The sequence below is a fragment of the Cetorhinus maximus genome, chromosome 28 (assembly GCF_964194155.1).
Source record: "Cetorhinus maximus chromosome 28, sCetMax3.hap1.1, whole genome shotgun sequence".
Taxonomy (NCBI): domain Eukaryota; kingdom Metazoa; phylum Chordata; class Chondrichthyes; order Lamniformes; family Cetorhinidae; genus Cetorhinus; species Cetorhinus maximus.
This window is the reverse complement of record NC_135906.1, coordinates 10089565-10109323: the sequence shown is the minus strand read 5'-3', so window position 1 is coordinate 10109323 and position 19759 is coordinate 10089565. Positions and strand designations below refer to the sequence as shown.

The following is a 19759-nucleotide window of genomic DNA, read 5'->3' as shown; positions in this document are numbered from 1 at the left end:
GGAGTTTGATCCCCATTGCAGCGGGGCTAGATTTGGGACCTGCCTCCTTGCCTTACGTGTGATGGCGATCACGGCGTTGTGGGTCAGACCTGCACTCGGAGAACTCACAGGGAAGAAACAGGAATGCTGGAAGGTGTCTTATCAGCCCAGTCGTTAAGTGCTGTACGAAGCTAGGTCTACCTTCCCCCTCCCCCCACCCCGCACCCTCCACCACCGCCTGGCTCTGCTGGGATAACTGACTCTGGGTGGAGTGTCAGTGAGTTGCTACCCTTGGTCCTCAGGGTCCTAGGCTGAGGGGAAACAAGAAGTTTAGTTTGTACCAGATCCCTGTGAATCGTTGGCTCTCACCCAATGAATGTGAGTTCTCCTAGATTACTGAAGGAAAGGTTCAGAAAGAATATTTTAGGGATTTGGGGTAGAGAGCAGACAAAGAAATGATGCTAAAACCATGGATAGACTCAGACAGTTTCAGAACCTTCTTTTGGGCATCAATTGCCCATCCCTAATTGCCCTTGTTCAGAGGGCATTTAAGAGTCAGCCACACTCCTGTGGGTCTGGAGTGTGCCAGCCTAGGTAAGGATGGCAAATTTCCTTCCCTAAGGACCAGATGGGTTTTTACAACAATTGGCAATGGTTTCATGGTCAACATCAGACTTGTAATTCCAGATTTTTATCGCATTCAAATTTCACCATCTGTCCTGGTGGGATTCGAGCCCCGGTCCCCAGAGCATTGCCCTGGGTCTCTGGAATATTAGTCCAGTGACAATACCACTATTCCACTGCCTCCCCATTTCCCACCTGATGAATCTTGCTGTTACTAGTGTCTCCTGCATTGACTTATTTCACCGTGTTCTCTCTTTCCTCTCAGTATGAAGATCGCATGCACAGGCTGCTGCTGTCCGTTATCACCTGGGTGGGCATCGTCATCTCACTGGTCTGCCTCACCATCTGTATCTCCACATTTTGCTTCCTTCGAGGGATTCAGACAGACCGCAACACCATTCACAAGAACCTCTGCATCAACCTCTTCATTGCAGAACTCATCTTCCTGATTGGCATTAACAAAACCCAATACCAGGTGGGTCCCCAGGTATAAGGAACCAGCAGTTCGAAGGGTAAAGGCCAGTAACAGGGGTGAGGGAGGGTTAAGGGTCATCCATAAGGTTGGGGCCAGGTTTTTATTTATTCTTTCAAAGGGTGTGGGTGTCACTGCCTAGGCCAGCATTTGTTACCCACCTATGGTGTAGGTATGCCCACCGTGCTGTTAGGGAAGAGGTTCCTGGATTTTGACCCAGCAACAGTGAAGGAACGGCGATATATTTCCAAGTCAGGATGGTGAGTGGCTTGGAGGGGAACTTAACATTCAATGGAATTACCATTGGTGAATCCCCCACTATCAATATCCTGGGTGTGACCATTGACCAGAAATTGAACTGGACTAGTCATATAAATACTGTGGCGACAAGAGCAGGTCAGGGGCTGGGAATCCTGTGATGGGTAACTCATCTCCTGACTCCCCAAAAACAACTTGCAGGTTGTGGTGTTCCCATGTGTCTGCTGCCCTTGTCCTTCTAGATGGTAGATAGAGGTCATGGGTTTGGAAGGTGCTGTCGAAGGAACTTTCATGAGTTGCTGGAGTGTATCTTGTAGATGGTACACACTGCTGCCACTGTGCGTCGGTTGTCGAGAGAGTGAATGTTTAATGTGATGGATGGGGTGCTGGTCAAGCAGGTTGCTTTGTCTTGGATATAGTCGAGCCCCTTGAGTGTTGTTGGAGCTGCAGTCATCCAGGCAAGTGGAGAGTATTCCATCACACTCCTGACTTCTGCCTTGTAGATTGTGGACAGGATTTGGGGAGTCAGGAGGTGAGTTACCCATCACAGGATTCCCAGCCCCTGACCTGCTCTTGTAGCCACAGTATTTATATGACTAGTCCAGTTCAATTTCTGGTCAATGGTCACACCCAGGATATTGATAGTGGGGGATTCAGCAATGGTAATTCCATTGAATGTTAAGAGGAGATGGTTAGATATTTTCTTGTGGGTGTGGATCAGGGGAAGGGTGAGGGAATCTCACCAGTTAGAGACCTCCTTTAAGTTGCTGAACATATATGTTTTCCTCATAGAATCCCTTCCATTGATGGAAATCCAGCAATAAACACAACATATGTAAGTGGGGTCCAACAAAGTCCTCCCAGTGCCTTTGACGCTTTTTACATCCCTGAATAGTAGAACAAATCCAATTGGATCTAGGTTAGGTTACAATCAAACCGTGACATCTAGGATAGTCATGGCCTATCAGTGCGATATAGAGTACCTGTGGAGTCCAGATGAACAAACGACACACCGTAGTATCAAAGCAAGTTTTGTATGGTAACAATAGTTTTCCCTTCATGGATCCAAACTTAGACGAATGACAGCGCTCAACAGAAACAGCTACGATACCAAGTTTGGCAGACACTATGCTTGACTGTATCATCGTTAATTATATAAACTGTATCTTATTATATGCAGATGGAGTGCGTTTGCTGAGTTAGGAGGCAGGCGCTTGTCATGTTTCTCTCTGTAAATAAATGTAAGACTGAGTAAAGATTGCCTCCAGGACCATCCTTCACCTTTCTGGAATATAACAGTAGTGACCATGATCTCTGATGTATCTTGTCAAATCCATCTGTTGGTAAGCTCTGTGAAAGCACAGGAATCTGTTGTTTCACACGCCCTTGCTTACAGTCAGATAGCTGCAGCAAAACAATGACACCCTCACTTTGGTATGCTTTTAAATAGGGTAACTCAGTATTAAAAATAACATCGACCATCTGTGTCTCTGGCACTTTTGACGGAAGCTCCCTTTGTTCTGCGGGAATGTCAGTTTGGGGGTGGCCGAGATTCAAGGGCGGCCAACAAATAGGCTCTGTCACCGTCAGATTGATCAAGAGTTCTTGGGTTCTAAATGTTCACCTGAGCTACCGATCGGTGAGGCTTCATCAAACTACCCTTGACAGGCCCCTCGCTGCAGGTGTCCATCCTAAACATACTTTCTTTTGAAGTTTACTATTGAAGTCTGCAGGTCCCAGCCATCTTCCAGTGCCTTCCCCATGGTGGTAACGCCATCACAGTGTGGGCCTAGCTTCGGCAGAACCGGACTCTTTCTCTGGTGGGGTTCAACTTCCAAGCATCGGGAGTCGTGCCCCCGGCATAGTAGGACCTGGGCCCTCGTTTAAACATTGGAGACGGGCTCTCTCCTGGTTTAAATATTGAGAGCGGTTTGCGTCCTCGGTTAAAGGTTAGAGGCAGGCATTCAGATTCACAGAATCGTAGAAGGGTTACGGCACAGGAGGAGGCCATTCAGCCCGTTGCGTCTGCGCCATCTCTTTGCAAGGGCAACTCGCCTCGTGCTGCTCACTTGCCTTTCCCACCACCCCGCCCCCGCACCCCCGTAGCCCCGCATTTCTTTTTCTCTTCAGATAATTTCCCAATTTTCTTTTCGATTCGAGCCCGCCTCCACCACACTCTCAGGCAGTGCATTCCCGATCCTAACCACTCGCTGCGTAATTTTTTTTAAAATGTCTTCTTCACGTCGCTGACGCTTCTTTTGCCAGCTTAATTATTGGGGGCGGACTTTCTGACCTCCACGCAGCTGGTAAGGGAGGGCCGCGATTTTTAAAACTACCGCAAAAGATTGCAGAAGGCTGAGTTGCGCTGGTCACCATTTGCGCTTAAGAATCCCGCGTTCTTTTTCCATCGGTCACAGCGAGGTCAGCAGAATTGTGCCGAAAAACCAGTGCCAACCACGCTGAAACTGTAGGCCCAGCTACTTAACCGCATGGACCAACAAACGTTGTTGAGAACAGTATTTTTATTGGGCTGTGGGTAACTTTGACAAACCATGAATCCCTGCCCCGAGGCTGCTAAGAATCCGTTACATAATGCGGGATTGGAGTAGCACATTGGCCAGATGAGGCAGGGACAGCAGATTCTATTCTCTGAGGGACATTAGCGAACCAGTCAGTTATTTTTTGCAATAATCCAGTATCTTTTACGAACATTTTCAGATGTTAACCCACAAATTAACAGATTTGTCGAATCCCACTTCGTAACATGACAGAGTAAATGAACTGCATTGCTCCATAATCACTGGGTAAGATACCCTTCCAGCAACGTACATACTCTGCTCAGCTGAGATATATGGCATCCAGAGATTTGGCACACGCCCCAAAAGCTTCAAGCTCTGTACTTCAGGCTGATTCCGACTTTCTTGGTCCATATTAAATTATAAGTGTCGGTCTTTTTGGTCCTTCGAGCCTGCAACGCCGTTTAATAAGATTGTGGCTGATCTTCTGCCTCACTCCACCTTCCTGCGCTATCCTCATATCCCTTAATACCCAAAAATCCAACAATCTCTCCCCTGAATATACTCAATGACTGAGCATCCACAACCCCCTGGGATTCACCAACACCTGAGTGAAAATGTTTCTCCTCACTGGTGAGGCGGTAACGCCGTGGCATTGTCACTGGGCTGCTATTCTGGAGACCCAGAGTAATGCTTTGGGGACCTGGGTTCAAATCCCACCACAGCATATGGTGAAATTTGAATTCAATAAAAATCTACAGTTGAAAGTCTGATGATAACCACGAAACCATTGCTGACTGTCATTAAAAAAAAAACCCCATCTGGTTCACTGATGTCCTTTAGGGAAGGAAATCTGCCATCTTTAACTGGTCTGGCCTACATGTGACTCCAGACCTACAGCAATGTGGTTGACTCTTAAAATGCCCTCTGAACAAGGGCAATTAGGGATGGGCAATAAATGCTGGTCTAGCCAGCGATGCCCACATCCCATGTATGAACAAAAAAAAGTCCTAAATGATCAGCCCCTTAAGCTGAGACTGTGCCCTGCAGCCCCCCACAATGTTTTTAGATTCCCCAACCAGCCCTCAGTATCGACCCTGTCAAGGCCCCCTTCAGAATTTTATATGTTTCAATTAGATCACCACTCATTCTTCCAAACACCAAGGAATATAGGCCCAGTCAACTCAATCAAATTGTGTTTTGTCTTTCAGCAGGAGACATACCCCAGTAGGTCAGCTGCGTTTTGTCCTGTGTCAGGCAATATTCTTCTCAAATTCTCTCCCTGAGGGTGTGCCCCACCCACAGTGCCATGGTCTCCATCATGGGTAGAGCACGTAGGCAGATCCCAAATCCACCCCAGCCAGAGCAGCGATCAAACCCCGTGCTCTTGGCACCGATCTGATCCACACCAGCCATCCAACCAACTGAGCCAGCCATCTGAGTTGCATGTTTCTGTCTGGAGCTATGGATAGTGATGGGAGAGGCTCCAATGCTCTTTCCATCACATTGGCTGACCAGGAATCTCTCCCACTTTTACCAACTGCCATTGGCATGTGGTGGCAGGATTTGCAGGTTGACAATCAATCTGACTGGCCACATTAAGAATGCACCTTCCTTAGCCATCAAGTCCTGGAGTGGGACTTGAACCTTTCTGGCTCAGAGGCAGGAATACCAACCCACTGTGCCACAAGACCTCATCAGATAAAATGAAATGGGATTATTTGCACTCAGCGGGATTCAGAGTTGGCAAAATTTAAGATCAATTCTCGATTGATCTAATTTTAAAGGAGTTTGGGACATTTTGATCCATGTTTAATATGTCTAAATGCTGCAGAGAAAAATTGCCATAACATACAGCCAATTGGCTCATCATGCCCTTTCTCAGAGTTGACAAAAATGGAGTTGAAAGTATTATTTTGACATTTATTTTTGCTGTTCACAATTTCCAATGTGACAAATATCCAGTCAAATGCATTGCCAGCACCAGTCCTAGGTCAATCCCAATCCCAGTTCCAACCTTGTCAATCCCAGCCACAGGCCCAGTCTCAACCCCGGCCACAGGCCCAGCCTCAATCCCAGCCACAGGCCCAGGTCTCAATCCCAGCCACAGGCCCAGGTCTCAATCCCAGCCACAGGCCCAGGTCTCAATCCCAGCCACAGGCCCAGTCTCAATCCCAGCCACAAGCCCAGCCTCAATCTCAGCCACAGGCCCAGGCTCAATCCCAGCCACAGGCCCAGCCTCAATCCCAGCCACAGGCCCAGTCTCAACACCGGCCACAGGCCCAGTCTCAATCCCAGCCACAGGCCCAGCCTCAATCTCAGCCACAGGCCCAGGCTCAATCCCAGCCACAGGCCCAGCCTCAATCCCAGCCACAGGCCCAGTCTCAATCCCAGCCACAGGCCCAGCCTCAATCTCAGCCACAGGCCCAGGCTCAATCCCAGCCACAGGCCCAGCCTCAATCCCAGCCACAGGCCCAGTCTCAAACCCAGCCACAAATCCAGCCTCAATCCCAGCCACAAATCCAGCCTCAATCCCAGCCACAGGTCCAATCTCAATCTCAGCCTCGTGGGCCCAGGTCCAACCACAGGTCCGGTCCCAATCCCCAATCCCAGCCTCAGGTCTCAGTCCTAACATTGCTGCCCCTCATGTTACTCACTTTGTCTTTCTTTTTTTCAGATCGTGTGCCCAATAATCGCTGGCTTCCTTCACTTCTTCTTCCTGGCGGCCTTCTCCTGGATGTGTCTGGAAGGTGTCCATCTCTACCTCATGCTGGTCGAAGTCTTTGAGAGCGAGTACTCCAGGAAGAAGTACTATTACCTCTGCGGTTACTGCTTCCCTGCGCTGGTGGTTGGGATCTCCGCTGCAGTGGATTACAGGAGCTATGGAACTGAGAAGGCGTGAGTGAAGCAGAACAAGTCCATTTATAATAATGTGGTGGGAATGCGGAATATGCTATCACATGGAGTAGTTGAGGCAAATAGCAGAGAAGCGTTTAAGGGGAAGCAAGATAAACACGTGAGGGAGAAAGGAATAGAAGGATTCGCTGAGATGAAGTAGGATGGAAGGAGATACGTGTGGATCGTAAGGAACAGCACAGGGCTGAATGGCCTGTTTGTGTTTTGTAAATACTATGTAATTCTATGACATTGAGACATCTCCTGTCAGGTGTCAATAAACAGTGGAATCTTTGCAGTGATTTACAACAGAGCTTTTAAGAGACTTGTTCAGCTTCCAAGGTAATGGATTGAAACCCTGACCTTGATTGTTATTCAGATATTCCAGTCAAACTCTGGATCAATTTTAAATCACTAGAGGAACAATGATGATCGTCGCACTCTGATTAGGCACTGCGTCTAAATTAGGCCTGTAGATCCCACAAAGGAAATGACTCTCTCACAGTGGGTAATGGTGGTGTCATGCTTATGTTACTGGATTCATAATCCAGAGGCTCTGAACATAAGTTGAAAGATGAACGGACTATAAAAGTCGGGAAGTCTAGCCACAACTGTACAGGGCATTGATGAGACACTTACGGTCACCTCACTTAAGGAAGGCAGTTCAGAGAAGGTTCATAGGCTGATTCCTGTAATGATGGGGTTGTCTTATGAGGAAAGATTGAGCAGGTTGGACTCATTGGAACTTTGAAGAATGAGAGGTGATCTTATTGAAACATATAAGATTCTGACAGGGTACATTTTGAGAGGATGTTTCCCCTTGTAGGGGAATCTGGAACTAGGGGGAACAGTTTCAAAATAAGGGGTTTCCCATTCAAGATGGAAATGAGGAGGAATTTCTTCTCTCAGAGGGTTGTTACTGTTTGTTATTCCCTCCCACAGAGAGCAGCGGAGGATGGGTCATTGAATATATTCAAGGCTGAGTTGGACAGACTTTTGATTGACAAGGGAGCCAAGGGTTATGGGGGGGGCAGGCAGGAAAATGGAGCTACGGTCACAATCAGCTCAGCCAGGATCTTGTTGAATGGTGGAACAATCTTGAGAGGCCTACTCCTGCTCTTGTTTGTTATGTTCTTCCCCTCGTACGAGTTCTAATCCCCTCATGGCTATTTGAGAAGTGACTAGAAAGATTCATAAAATCCCGTAACTGGTTCAGTAACGTCCTTTAGGGAAGGAGACCTCCCATCCTTACCTGATCTGGCCAATATGTGATTCCAATTCCAACACCAACAAGGATGACTCCTAACTGCCCTCTGGAGTGGCCTAATGAACTACACATGTCAAACGGCAAAGCCCATCACTGCCAACTTTGCATGGGCAACTAGGGATTGGCAATGAATGCCAGCCTTGCCAGTGTCATGATCCTGGGCCAGACGCCTAAAATGTTTGGCACGATCCGATTAGGGACCAATAACCTTTCATTTAAAGTAGACAAAGTTGGAGATTCAAGACACTTGCTAAGAGAATAAAGTCTCAGGATTCCACAGGTGTTGAGCAAACAAAAATAAACTTTACCTTTACAAGGTCAGAAAGATCAAACAATTTACAGCAGCTATCTCATACTCTAGCATTCAGGGTTAAGATGAGGTGCATGTGAATTAACAGGCAAACAGTGGTGGAACATACCACACTGTACAAAACATAGCAAATGCGACCAAGACAGATCCCTCGGATTTCTCAACAACCCACCCAGACATCAGTAACACTGTGAATCAACCAATCTCATTAAAACTCTGTCTCTCTCGCAAGGGATTCCAGTCTTCACCTTCGAAGATCTCACCCTGGAATTCTCTCCAAAAGTCACTCTAACTCGGACTGCCTCAATGGGACTGCACACCAGCCAGGGTCTCAGTCTCATCTCCCTGAATTCCTGAATCTACACTCCAGCCTTTGCTTGTTGCCCTAATTTCTGCTCTTTACTAAATTGCTGGCTTTGCTCAGCTGGCATTGCCCTGTGTTTCTCTGCACTCCAGTCTCCCGGCTGTATCCAGCTATGCATGGTTCCAAGGGCTTTCTCCAAGCACTAACCCCTTTCGGGCATGGATCCAGCTCTTCCAGACTTCTCAGGCCCTAACTACCTTGAGTATTTTACCAGCAGAACCTTCCCTGCCTGGAGACAATGGTGTGGGGACAATGGTGGTGTCATGGTAGTGTCACTGGGCTAGTAATTCAGGGGCTCAGGTTAATGCTCTGGGAACATGGATTGAAATATCACCGTGGCAGCTGATGGAGTTTAAATGCAATTAATAAATCTGGAATATAGAGCTAGTCTTAGTAATAGTGATTATAAAACTATCATTCATTGTTGTAAAAACCCATCTGGCCCTTTAGGGAAGGAAATCTGCTGTCCTTACCCGGTCTAGCCTACATGTGACTCCAGACCCACAGCAATGTGGCTGACTCTTAGCTGCCCCCTGAAATGCCCTAGCAAGCCACTCATTTCAAGGGTAATTAAAGACGGGCAGCAAATGCTGGCTTTGCCAGCGACGCCCACGTCCAATGAAAGAATAAAGGAAAAAAAATACTTCTTCTGATTCCCTTTCTTCTCAGCTGGGGTCTGTCCCTGCCCCCTGCCTGGGACTCCTCTCAATTATGGCACTCCACCCCTGGTTCGGAGCTTTCGCACCATTTTCTTTTTGCAAAGGGGCACTGGCCCGTCCTCAGCCCGAAGAGATACAGAAATGCTGGATTGCACACGCACTGCCCGTTCCTGACTCGCGCATGTGCCACATAGATCCAACTCGATCCTGATTTTAGAGTCCTTACTGTCTTTCTGTGAAGAATCCCAATGCCCGCCTTTGTAATGGAATCTGCCTATGTAAGCTTGTCACGCTGTAATTACGACCTCCCACCAGTAGCGACGCTTCATCAAGCCTCCCACTTAAAAGATAGGTTGGGTAATCGTTTAGTCTGTGGCCCTGCTCGGGGAAGCATCAAAATCGGAAGCATTATGAAAAGGAGAGCTAGCCTTCAGCAAGGGTTTCAAGATTGTTGTTGCCATGGAGACACCAAAGAAATTGTGGACACTTAGGGGCTATTTAGCTTTTGAAATAACAATCTCTGAGCTGTGTAAACACAGTGAAGCACTGCAGGTATTTGTGAAGTCGTCACAGCTTGTGGAATTGGTGTTTTATTAAGCTTGCGCTGAAAGACATTATTTTTTCCCCTCTACCTGTAGGGTTAATGTGGGCAGAGAAATATTGGCCTGAATTTTAGTGGGGGTGGGGCTGGGGTATTGCTCGCCACGACCGCCACCCCCTCCACGCCCCTCGCTCTCTGGTAGAAAGGTTGGCCAAGAGCCAGTCAACTTTTAAAAAGGCTGCCCCACAGCGACACTGCGCTGGGGGCGGCCTTGACAGGGCAATTGTGGCCCTCAGGGAAAGGAAGTCCTGCCCTCAAGAACTGCTGACCAATCAGATTGGCCAACAACTGGGTAGTCCCAGCAGCGCCAGAGCTCAGTAGTGGCCACTGCTGGGACTACACACAAGGTGGGAGGGGTTGAGGGAGTCGGGGGCGGGCGTGTAAGGGGGCGGAGTCAGGTTTCACACCCTGTTTTACAGGCCAGGGGAGGGGTGGTCACAAAAGAGTAACATCTTGGGGAGGTCGTGCGCCAAAGTGCACACAGCACCTCCCCAAAGGAGGTAACCGCCCTGCTTTCCTGCCTTTTACCTGAGATGGTGAAGTAGCAGGCTGGTCTCTTATATTCTGTCTTCCCCAACCACGCTTATTATTGAGGCGGGGGGTGGTAACAGGCCTCAATAGGCCTAAAGGGCAGGCAGGCTGGCTAACGCCTTACCCGCCCACTGTATTATGTGTTACTCTCCCCATGACACACTGTGTGTTACTCCCCATGTGACACACTGTGTGCTACTCCCCGTGACACACTGTGTGTTACTGTCCCCGTGACACACACTGTTACTGTCCCCGTGACACACTGTGTGTTACTCCCCCTGTGACACACTGTGTGTTACTGTCCCCGTGACACACACTGTTACTGTCCCCGTGACACACTGTGTGTTACTCCCCCTGTGACACACTGTGTGTTACTCCCCCTGTGACACACTGTGTGCTACTCCCCGTGACACACACTGTTACTGTCCCCGTGACACACACTGTTACTCCCCCTGTGACACACTGTGTGTTACTCCCCCTGTGACACACTGTGTGCTACTCTCAGTGTCACATGTCCTGCCGTGGAATGAGCAACATGCGAGCGTGACAAATGAAAATGAAGAAGAAATACTTGCCTCTATATAGCACCTTGCACATCCTATATCATGTTCCAGTATATTATGAAATCTCAGGCAATACTTCATATGTTTAGAAACTGCAAAAGCCTACAAACATGGCCGCTCGAGGATCACTGGACTTCTCTTGTGGATTGAAACATTCCCCAGTCTCAAACGGGAACAAGAGGGTTTTCCAGACTGATGTTGACTCCATGATGCCTTTTCCCTGAAACTAATTCAAAAAGGGTGATTTCAAATTGAACGGGGTGTCGGAGATTAATCACACCAAGGCATCTTTTTATTACTTGTGCACACGGGACAAAATACGAGAGTTATTGTACCGTCTCGTAGCAGAATACACGAAGACCTGTTAAAATCATTTTTACAACCCATCAGTAAATTTTGCACAAACCTATCCGCTTATTTGCATAAGTTAACTGACCATTCCATATTCCAGTAAATTTCCATTCCCCTCACAACAGATGTTGTGTTTACATACATGCTTATCACAACCCTGATTACATTCGGCCTGGGAAAGAACAAAATGGAATGTCTCAGGGGTCATCCTACAACTGTGGTCAGACAAGATGGTATTGTTCTCAAGGCTGCAGTATTTTTCTCTTAGGCCTAGGCATATAATTCAACTTCTCCATTAACCCTTTTAGCACTAAATGGGTTCCCTATAGTTGCCTAGGCCACCACACTTCCCCCCTTTTGTCCTACAAGGACAATCCACCACCCTTAGCCAAGTTCTATGTATCCTAGCCGCCGGGATTCATCCTCAGTGGAATCCTGATTCCTGAGGAGAGGGAGGGAATAGATAACTGGCTTGCCACCAGGACTCTGGAGGTTCAATAGTCGGCAGACTGAGCGGATGCAACAGAGGATGAGCTGGATAACAACATACAGAACAATGAGTAGGGCAAGGCCTATGACAAGGTATTTGAGGAGGGTTTTAAAAAGGTCCCCAAACCACCCACCAATATTAGGGAGCCATCCCCACCAGTCAAAGGATTTTTCCTGGGCAACTGCATGGAGGAGGCGCACTTGGTCCTGAAAGAAATGTACATCAGTCTCAATCCTCTGGTCCTTGTTAACGTAGAAACAACATGTTTCATTAATAGCTGCACAGACGCCCCCTTGCGCTGCTAGCAGGAAATCCAGAGCCATACGATTCTGGAGGACAGCCTTGGAAAGGGATTTAGCTTCCAACTGCAGACTCTGAATGGCGTCAACAGTCTTATTCTCAATAAGTTCCATTGTAGCGGAAACACTAATAATGGCCTTTTCCAGCTCTGAGACCCCTAGACTTGGGATGAGGGCCCGGACAAATTTGTGGAATCCGGTGTTACGGGTAACAAGCGGGTTCCAGGTTGATCGTTTATGACGCCTCACAGGCCCTAGATGGTTGTGGAGAGAGTGAATAGTAAGGCTCTTGACCCCAAAGGCCTCAGAGACAATATAGCCAATGGTGCAGGTGCCTACCCAATCGACAGGGAGGGTTTTGTACGCCCTGTTTCCACAAAGCCAGAATGAGTCATTGCAGACTAGGGTTGGGTACCAATAAGTGGAATTTTGGCAAAAGCTAAGCCGATCCCAGACAAAAGGAGAATTCGCCTGGGCATACCAGTGGATGTGGCAGGTCTGACTGAGCTGCAACACTTGCAGGGCCAGCAAGTCAGGGCAACCGGACTGATTTTTGTAATTTGCAAGGTCCAGATTCTTCTGAGCCAGAAAATGCATCACTGAGGAGGAGGGGTTAACAGGAAAATGAGTACAAATCCAACATTTTGTTCGATTAACTTGCGAGGCTACGGCCTGCATTAGCTGAACCGCAGAATTGGTAGTCCATGCCCCCGCAAGGACCACGCAGGACAGGATCCAAATCAGAGTCAGCATTCTGACAGCTCAGTTGAAGTTCCTGCACAAGCATTTCCGTCCGAGGTCAGCGTCCGCTTGACGTGTGAGGCGTGGATCCGCAAAGATCGTCCTTCAACCTTCACGGCCGTATGGGTAGTGAGCAGGACTTGGAAAGGTCCTTCCCATCGAGGTTCCAAACAGTTCTTTCTCCTGAAGATCTTAACCAGGACTAGGTCTCTGGGCTGGTATTGATGGTAATCTTCAATGTTGGGCTTTTTCTGAGCTTTTTTTGTCTTTCCACCGCCCCAGTAGACTGGGGGTGGTATGGGCAGGAAAGATGATGGTTACATTGTAAGGCTTTCAGCAGTTCCTTTATCACTTTAGCGATAAAATGAGGCCCATTATCACTCGATAAAATCTCTGGTATCCCAATCTGGGTATGTATTCACGCAACAGCAATTTTACAACAATAACAGCATCATTTCGTCGGGTGGGATACGCCTCCACCCATCGCGAGAACAAACATACTAGAACTAAAACATAATTATATCCCATACATTTAGGTATTTGTATAAAGTCCATTTGTAGGTGTACAAACGGGCCCCATGGCTGGGGTCCCGTACCAGCAGTCACTGTGAGCGTCTTGCCTGGGTTATGTCGTTGACAAAGCAGACATTGTGAAGCTATTTTAGCTGCCATGGCGAAAAACCCAGGCGCAAACCACATCTGCTGTGCCATTCTGTTCATCCCCCCTTTGCCCGCATGGGTAAATGAATGTAACATGCGGGCAATCCAGGGCAGGAGTGAAGCAGGGGCAACTGCACGGACATCAGAAGAAATCCAGAGGCCGACAGAGTGTTGTGCGCACGATGCTTGAGTCCAACTGTTTTGTTCACGGGTAGATGCCTGTGACTGCAAGTGAACAAGATCAGTTAGACTAGCTACAGGAGAAGGGGTTGCAGCCTGATAACAAAGGGGAACCACAGACCCAGTGAGACCAGCCGCGGCCGCACGGGCGGCACGGTCAGCCCTATCATTACCGTGAGAAACAAAATCATTGCCCTGTGTATGGGCAGAGCATTTAATAACAGCAAGGGAGAAGGGAGCTGGACAGCCGTTAAAAGATTAGCGATGAGCTGCCCTTGGCAGAGGGGGATCCTGCTGATGTGAGGAATCCCCGGAGTTTCCAAAGTTGCCCAAAGTCATGTGTCACGCCAAAAGCATATCGAGAGTCAGTATAGATATTGGCCGATTGTTTGGCAGCAAATATGCAGGCTCGTATAAGGGCAAAAAGTTCAGTGGCTTGGGCAGAGCAGGATGGCGGGAGGCGTGATGCTTCAATAACAGAGTAAAAGTCACAAATATCATAGCCGGTAAATAAATCGCCACTTGGTGATCGAGTAAAGGAGCCATCGACAAAAAGAATGAGGTCGGGATTTAACAGAGGATGATCCTGCAAATCTGGACGAGGTAGGTTGGAGTGCTGGACAATAGTGGAGCAATCATGAGGCTCGCCGTCTTCCTCCGTGGGTAACAGGGTCGCGGGATTGAGAGTGGTGCATCGTACAATAGTCAATGAGGGATCCCCTATAAAAGGGGTGTCTCATAGTAGATGACACGGGAAGCAGTAAGATGTTGGGTAGCCAAACGGTTAAGGAGAGCCACGACTGCGTGGGGAACATGCAGGACAACAGGGTACTCAAGGGTAAGGGACTGGGCGGCGACGACAGCAAGGTAGGCTGCCGCAATGGATCGAATACAGGAGGAATAACTGCGCGCAACAGGATCTAAGCGAGTACTGTAATAAGCAACCGGTCGCTGGGCATCCCCATGGGACTGGGTAAACACCCCCTGTGAAAAACCGCAACGTTCGTGAACATAAAGGCGAAAAGATTTAGTATAATCTGGAAGGCCCAGGGTGGGAGCAGAAATAAGGGCCGTCTTGACGGCCGTAAAAGCGGCTTGGGCGTCCGACTCCCAAGCGAGGTCCTCAGGGGCTGAAGGGAGGGCAAGATCCTGTAGGGGCCTAGTGAGTTCGCATAATTAGGGATCCACAGCCGACAATACCCCGTCATGCCAAGAAAATGAGTCAGATCCTTTTTAGCGCAGGGAAGGGGAAGGGAGATAATGCTGTCAACACGAAGTTTGGATAGGAGTCAAGCGGGGCCGTCAAGAACATGGCCCAAATACTCAACATGAGATTGGAAGAACTGTAACTTTTCACGAGAGGCCTTATGGCCTTTATGGGCGAAGACTTTCAAAAGGGTGAGGGTGTCGTCGAGACAAGTTTGCTCAGACGGAGAGCACAGAAGCAAATCATCGACATACTGGAGGAGAGTAGAACCTCCAGGGAAGGAGACATCGGCGAGATCAGCCTGCAGGGCATGGGAGAAAATGGTCGGGCTCTCCGTATACCCCTGGAGCAACCGGGTCCATGTATACTGAGTACCTTAAAAGGTGAAAGCGAAGAGAAACTGAGAGTCAGGGTGTATGGGTATGGAGAAAAAGGCTCCACAGAGGTCAACAACAGTATAACAAGTGGAGTTAGGGGGAACACAGGCAAGTATGGTAGCCGGGTTGGCCACTACTGGATAGGCTGGGATCACACAAGCGTTTACCGCCCGCAAGTCCTGGACAAAACGTCAGGTATGCTTGCCTGGCTTCCGCACAGGGAGTATAGGAGTGTTGCAGGGGCTAACAGTGGGAACAATAACACCGGAGTTTAAAAGGTCTTGAAGGTCAGGCTTTATGCCTTCCATCGCTTCGGGATTAAGAGGGTACTGAGCTTTCCGAGGGAGGGGTTTGGAGGGATCCAAACGCACCCGAAAAGGTTCTGCTGATAATACCCAACCGACATCATTAGGACCCTTTTCCCACAAGGTATTGGGGATAGTTACCAAGGCATCGAGGGAACCAGTGGTTACACTGCCTAGAGCATGGTGCTGAAAATAGGCAGGATACTCAAGGGGAATAGAGGGAAAAAATTGGATAGCCTGATCATTGATATTCAGGTAACCGTCCATCAATTCCACAGATGATTGGGGATCTGTGCACTGAAGGCAGTACACCATAGGACCAAGGTCCCTGGCCTGATACCCAACGGAGATACAGAGGGTAACATGAGGTGCAACATCCCGGGCATGAAAAAGTGATTGGGCAGCTGGAGGTAGGGACATGGAGCCAGCAACTCCTTCAGGTCCGATGCAAAGGGAAGATATAGAAAGAACATAGCATTCACCCAGATGGCCTGTTACCTCACGGGCATACTGATGATCTGGGCAGGCAGAGTAGTGCGCCGTGCAGTGAAGATCCCGAAGCCAGTGTTGCAGGGGCAGGTGGATGGCTATCGCGGCGGAAACACAACGATCGGTCAGAAGCCGGAGTAGCACAGTCTTGAGTTTATCGGATAAATCGCAATGTCCGAAATTCCACCACCAAACGTGATGCTTCAATAACAGAGTAAGAGTCACAAATAGCATAGCCGGTAAGTAAATCGCCGCTTGGTGATCGAGTCGAAGAGCCATCGACAAAAAGAATGAGGTCGAGATTTAACAGAGGATGATCCTGCAGACCTGGACGAGGTAGGATGGAGTGCTGGACAATAGTGGAGCTATTGTCATGAGGCTCACCGTCTTCATCCGTGGGTAACAGGGTAGCGGGGTTGAGAGTGGTGCATCATACATTAGTCGATGAGGGATCCCCTAAAAGGGCTGTCTCACAGCGGATGACGCTGGCAGTGGTAAGATGTTGGGTAGCCGAACTGTTAAGTAGAGCCGCGACTGCGTGGGGAACATGTAGAACAACAGGGTACCCAAGGGTAAGGGACTGGGCGGTGATGACAGCGAGGTAGGCTGCCGCAACAGATCGAATACAGGAGGGATAACCGCGCGCAACAGGATCTAAGCGAATACTGTAATAAGCAACCGGTCGCTGGGCATCCCCATGTAGGACAAAAGGGGGGAAGTGTGGTGGCCTAGGCAACTATATGGTTATTCAGATATAAAGACACCAGCAGTCTCGAACTCTTAAAGTGTGAAAGTCATCACACACAATGTATAATCAGCCTGGCCGCCTGCCTTATTTGAAAAAGGACTTTGGACTTGTGACAGGTCACATGGTGAGGCAGCCATGTTTGTGGCCTGTTTTTAAAACGGCAAGAAGCTGTTCTGGGCAGCTCCATCAGACAGCCATCAAAGAAGCTGCAAGTCAAATATGCAGCCAAGGTAATAAACAACTAAAACTTGAAAGTGGGAGAAGGACTCCCCGCAAGCTGTTCTAACTTCAAGTTCACCTGAGAACCAACTTCCTGAAAATTCAACTACAAGAAGCCTCGCAGCTTACCAAGAATCCTCTACTTCCAAGACCTTTGCTTCAATTAAAAGTGTCAACTCATCTAAGGAACTACAGGCCTGCCATGTAAGAGAGACTGCGACAATTATATTTTATAATCATATTGGCCATAACCTCCTAGTGACCTACGCTGAACGGTAGCCGGACCTTTCTTTCCCAATCTTCCAACTCGAGCCAGGTGAGAAAGATGCAGTGCAGCAGGTTCTTGAGGTCTTCAGTCGGGTTTGGGAGAGTCTAGGGTAAGGAAGACATGCCCTCTTTTTTACGTCACTAGCTGCCGTACAGCGGATAGGTTTAAAGGTCCGGCCACTTTGAGGAGCCAGGGAGAAGGTAAGTGTGTAAGGTAAGTGAGTAGGAGGGAGGGGCGGGGGATAGTCAGGGGGTTGGGTTGGGGGGAGGGGCAGTTGAGTTGGGGGGTTTGTGTTGTCAGTAGTGGGGGGGGTCTTTGATGGTCAGTGGCGGGGGGGGGGTTCTCCTGGTCATTGGGGGTGGGGTGTTGGGTGATCAGTGGGGAGTGTGGTCGGTGAGGGTAGTCGAGGGGTTTCGTGGGGGGTAGCTGGGGTAGTCAGGAGTGGGTAGGGAGGGGTGTCAGGGGAAGGGAGGGTAGTCTGAGGGATGGGGGGTGGGGAGAGTACTCAGGGTGTCCCATGGGAGTTCGGGGGGTTTGTCAGGGGATGGGGGTGGACTCAGAGATAGGGAGGGTAGTCAGGGGGTCCTGTAAGGGGTCAGAAGTGTAGCCTGGAGATCCTGCGAAAGTCTCAGGGTATATTCGGTGGGGGGTGGGGGTGAGGGTTAGTCAGGGGTTCCTTGAGGAGGCGGGAGGGCAGTCTGGGTCTGGAAGGGATAGTCAGGTGGTCCAGTGAGGGGGTGGGGGTTAGCCACTGGGATGGGGTGAGGCTGGGGGTGGGGCAGGAGTGTAGTCTGGGGGTCCCATGGGCGTTCAGAGAGGGTCAGCACTATAACTACCCAGGAGTTAGAAGGGGTTTTAATTCTTCTAACTATTACTTTGATACAGTCAGAACCATCCGAAGCCCATGATTTAATTCGGAGTATTGGATCATTCCCAGTACAGGGTAATTGCCCATTGGATGTTTGACCCGCTCAGGCAATTGCCATGAAATCCTTACCTGGGGACTACTGGGGAGGAGGGGTCCCCCAGCGCATCTTGGAGTACCCCAGCCCCACCCCACCCCAAGTATGACGCTCCAGAAATTGGAAGTTATGGGTTATTGTTTGTTTTTCTTCCTCATTGGTATCTAATCTTTATGTGAATGATAGTCGAGTGAGTGAGACATTGCATTTTTAAACCTCCGGGCCAATAATAAATAACTCATGAATAATAAATAAATGGGATAATAAATAACTGCCTTTATTTTAAAACTCACAAAAGCTTGCTGCTGGAATCATTTAAATTAGGACAAGCACTCTAAGGGCAAGAAAATACACACACGCACCCCTCACATGCAAAACGCACTGATCACAGAGAGTATGAAAACACATGGATTTGTCTGTGGCGCTCAGGACCTCGCAAAGCAGTTTACGTCCACTGAAGTGTAGTCACTGTTGTAAAGTAGGAAACGCAGCAGCCAATCTGCACACAGCAAACTCCTAAAAACAGCAATGGCATAACCCATTTTTGGTGGCTGGATTTATAAATATTGTTAATGACACTAGCCCAACTCCCCTGCCCTCCTTTCAATAGCGGTATGGGATATTTTTGCAACCACCGCAGAGGCAATTTAAGATCTCACCCAAAAGGCGATACCTCCATCAGTGTGGTGCTCAGTGCCAGCCTGCATTGGTGCACAAGTCTTGGAGGGCTTGATTCTCTAACCTTACTCGGCAGCCAAGACTGATGCCCACACAGCCGCACAAGAAACTTTCTTCCAGTGAACGCTTCCTACTTGACTGGCATCTTGCAACAGAATTGACATCTGCTCACACTGGTAGAGATTCCTCTACTCTCTCAGTGAAAGGTGGGTGGGCACAGATGGACCTGCTTAAATATTTCATCCAAGTACCATCCCCCCAACTAGAGGACAGGGCCTGCTTTCGGACAGGAGAACTTGTACATGCCGGTCAGCGACGCGCACCCCAACAAACATCAATTGCGGCTAGAGGACCATCAGCTCGATGGAAGACGCTCTTAGGTCCGCCCGAAACTGGCTGGTCTTCCAGTGCAAAAAGCTGCATGCCAAGCGAGCGAGTGTGGCAGACTGGCACATTCCAAGATCCAGGACTGTGTGCTTAGGGACGCTCTGAAGCTTTGGGGCAGCCCACCACAAAGGCGCAATGGGGAAAGGTCACAGTCTAACTCCTCCACCTGCAGTACACCGAGGGGCTGGAGATTATATAGAACCCCTCAGGTTGCATGCTGGACACGGGATGCACATTGTGAATATCAAGAGTATTGCAATTGTATTGAGGCACCTCAGGGTACAACATGCCGTGGGGAGAAAAGTTGAATTCTACTACGCTTCCTGTAACATTCAATTCGAAATGTTTTGGATAGCACT

The 19759-nt window shown here is 48.9% G+C and overlaps 1 protein-coding gene across 1 annotated transcript in view; it reads left to right on the top strand.

Annotated features, from left to right (window-relative positions):
* The window catches only part of LOC144668756 (adhesion G protein-coupled receptor L1-like), a 153445-nt gene that overhangs the window by 73616 nt on the left and 60070 nt on the right, over positions 1 to 19759 (top strand). The window contains exons 10-11 of the mRNA XM_078531087.1: positions 869 to 1078; positions 6527 to 6747. Of these exons, the coding sequence (XP_078387213.1) occupies positions 869 to 1078; positions 6527 to 6747 (431 nt within the window). The remainder of the gene's footprint in view (positions 1 to 868; positions 1079 to 6526; positions 6748 to 19759) is intronic.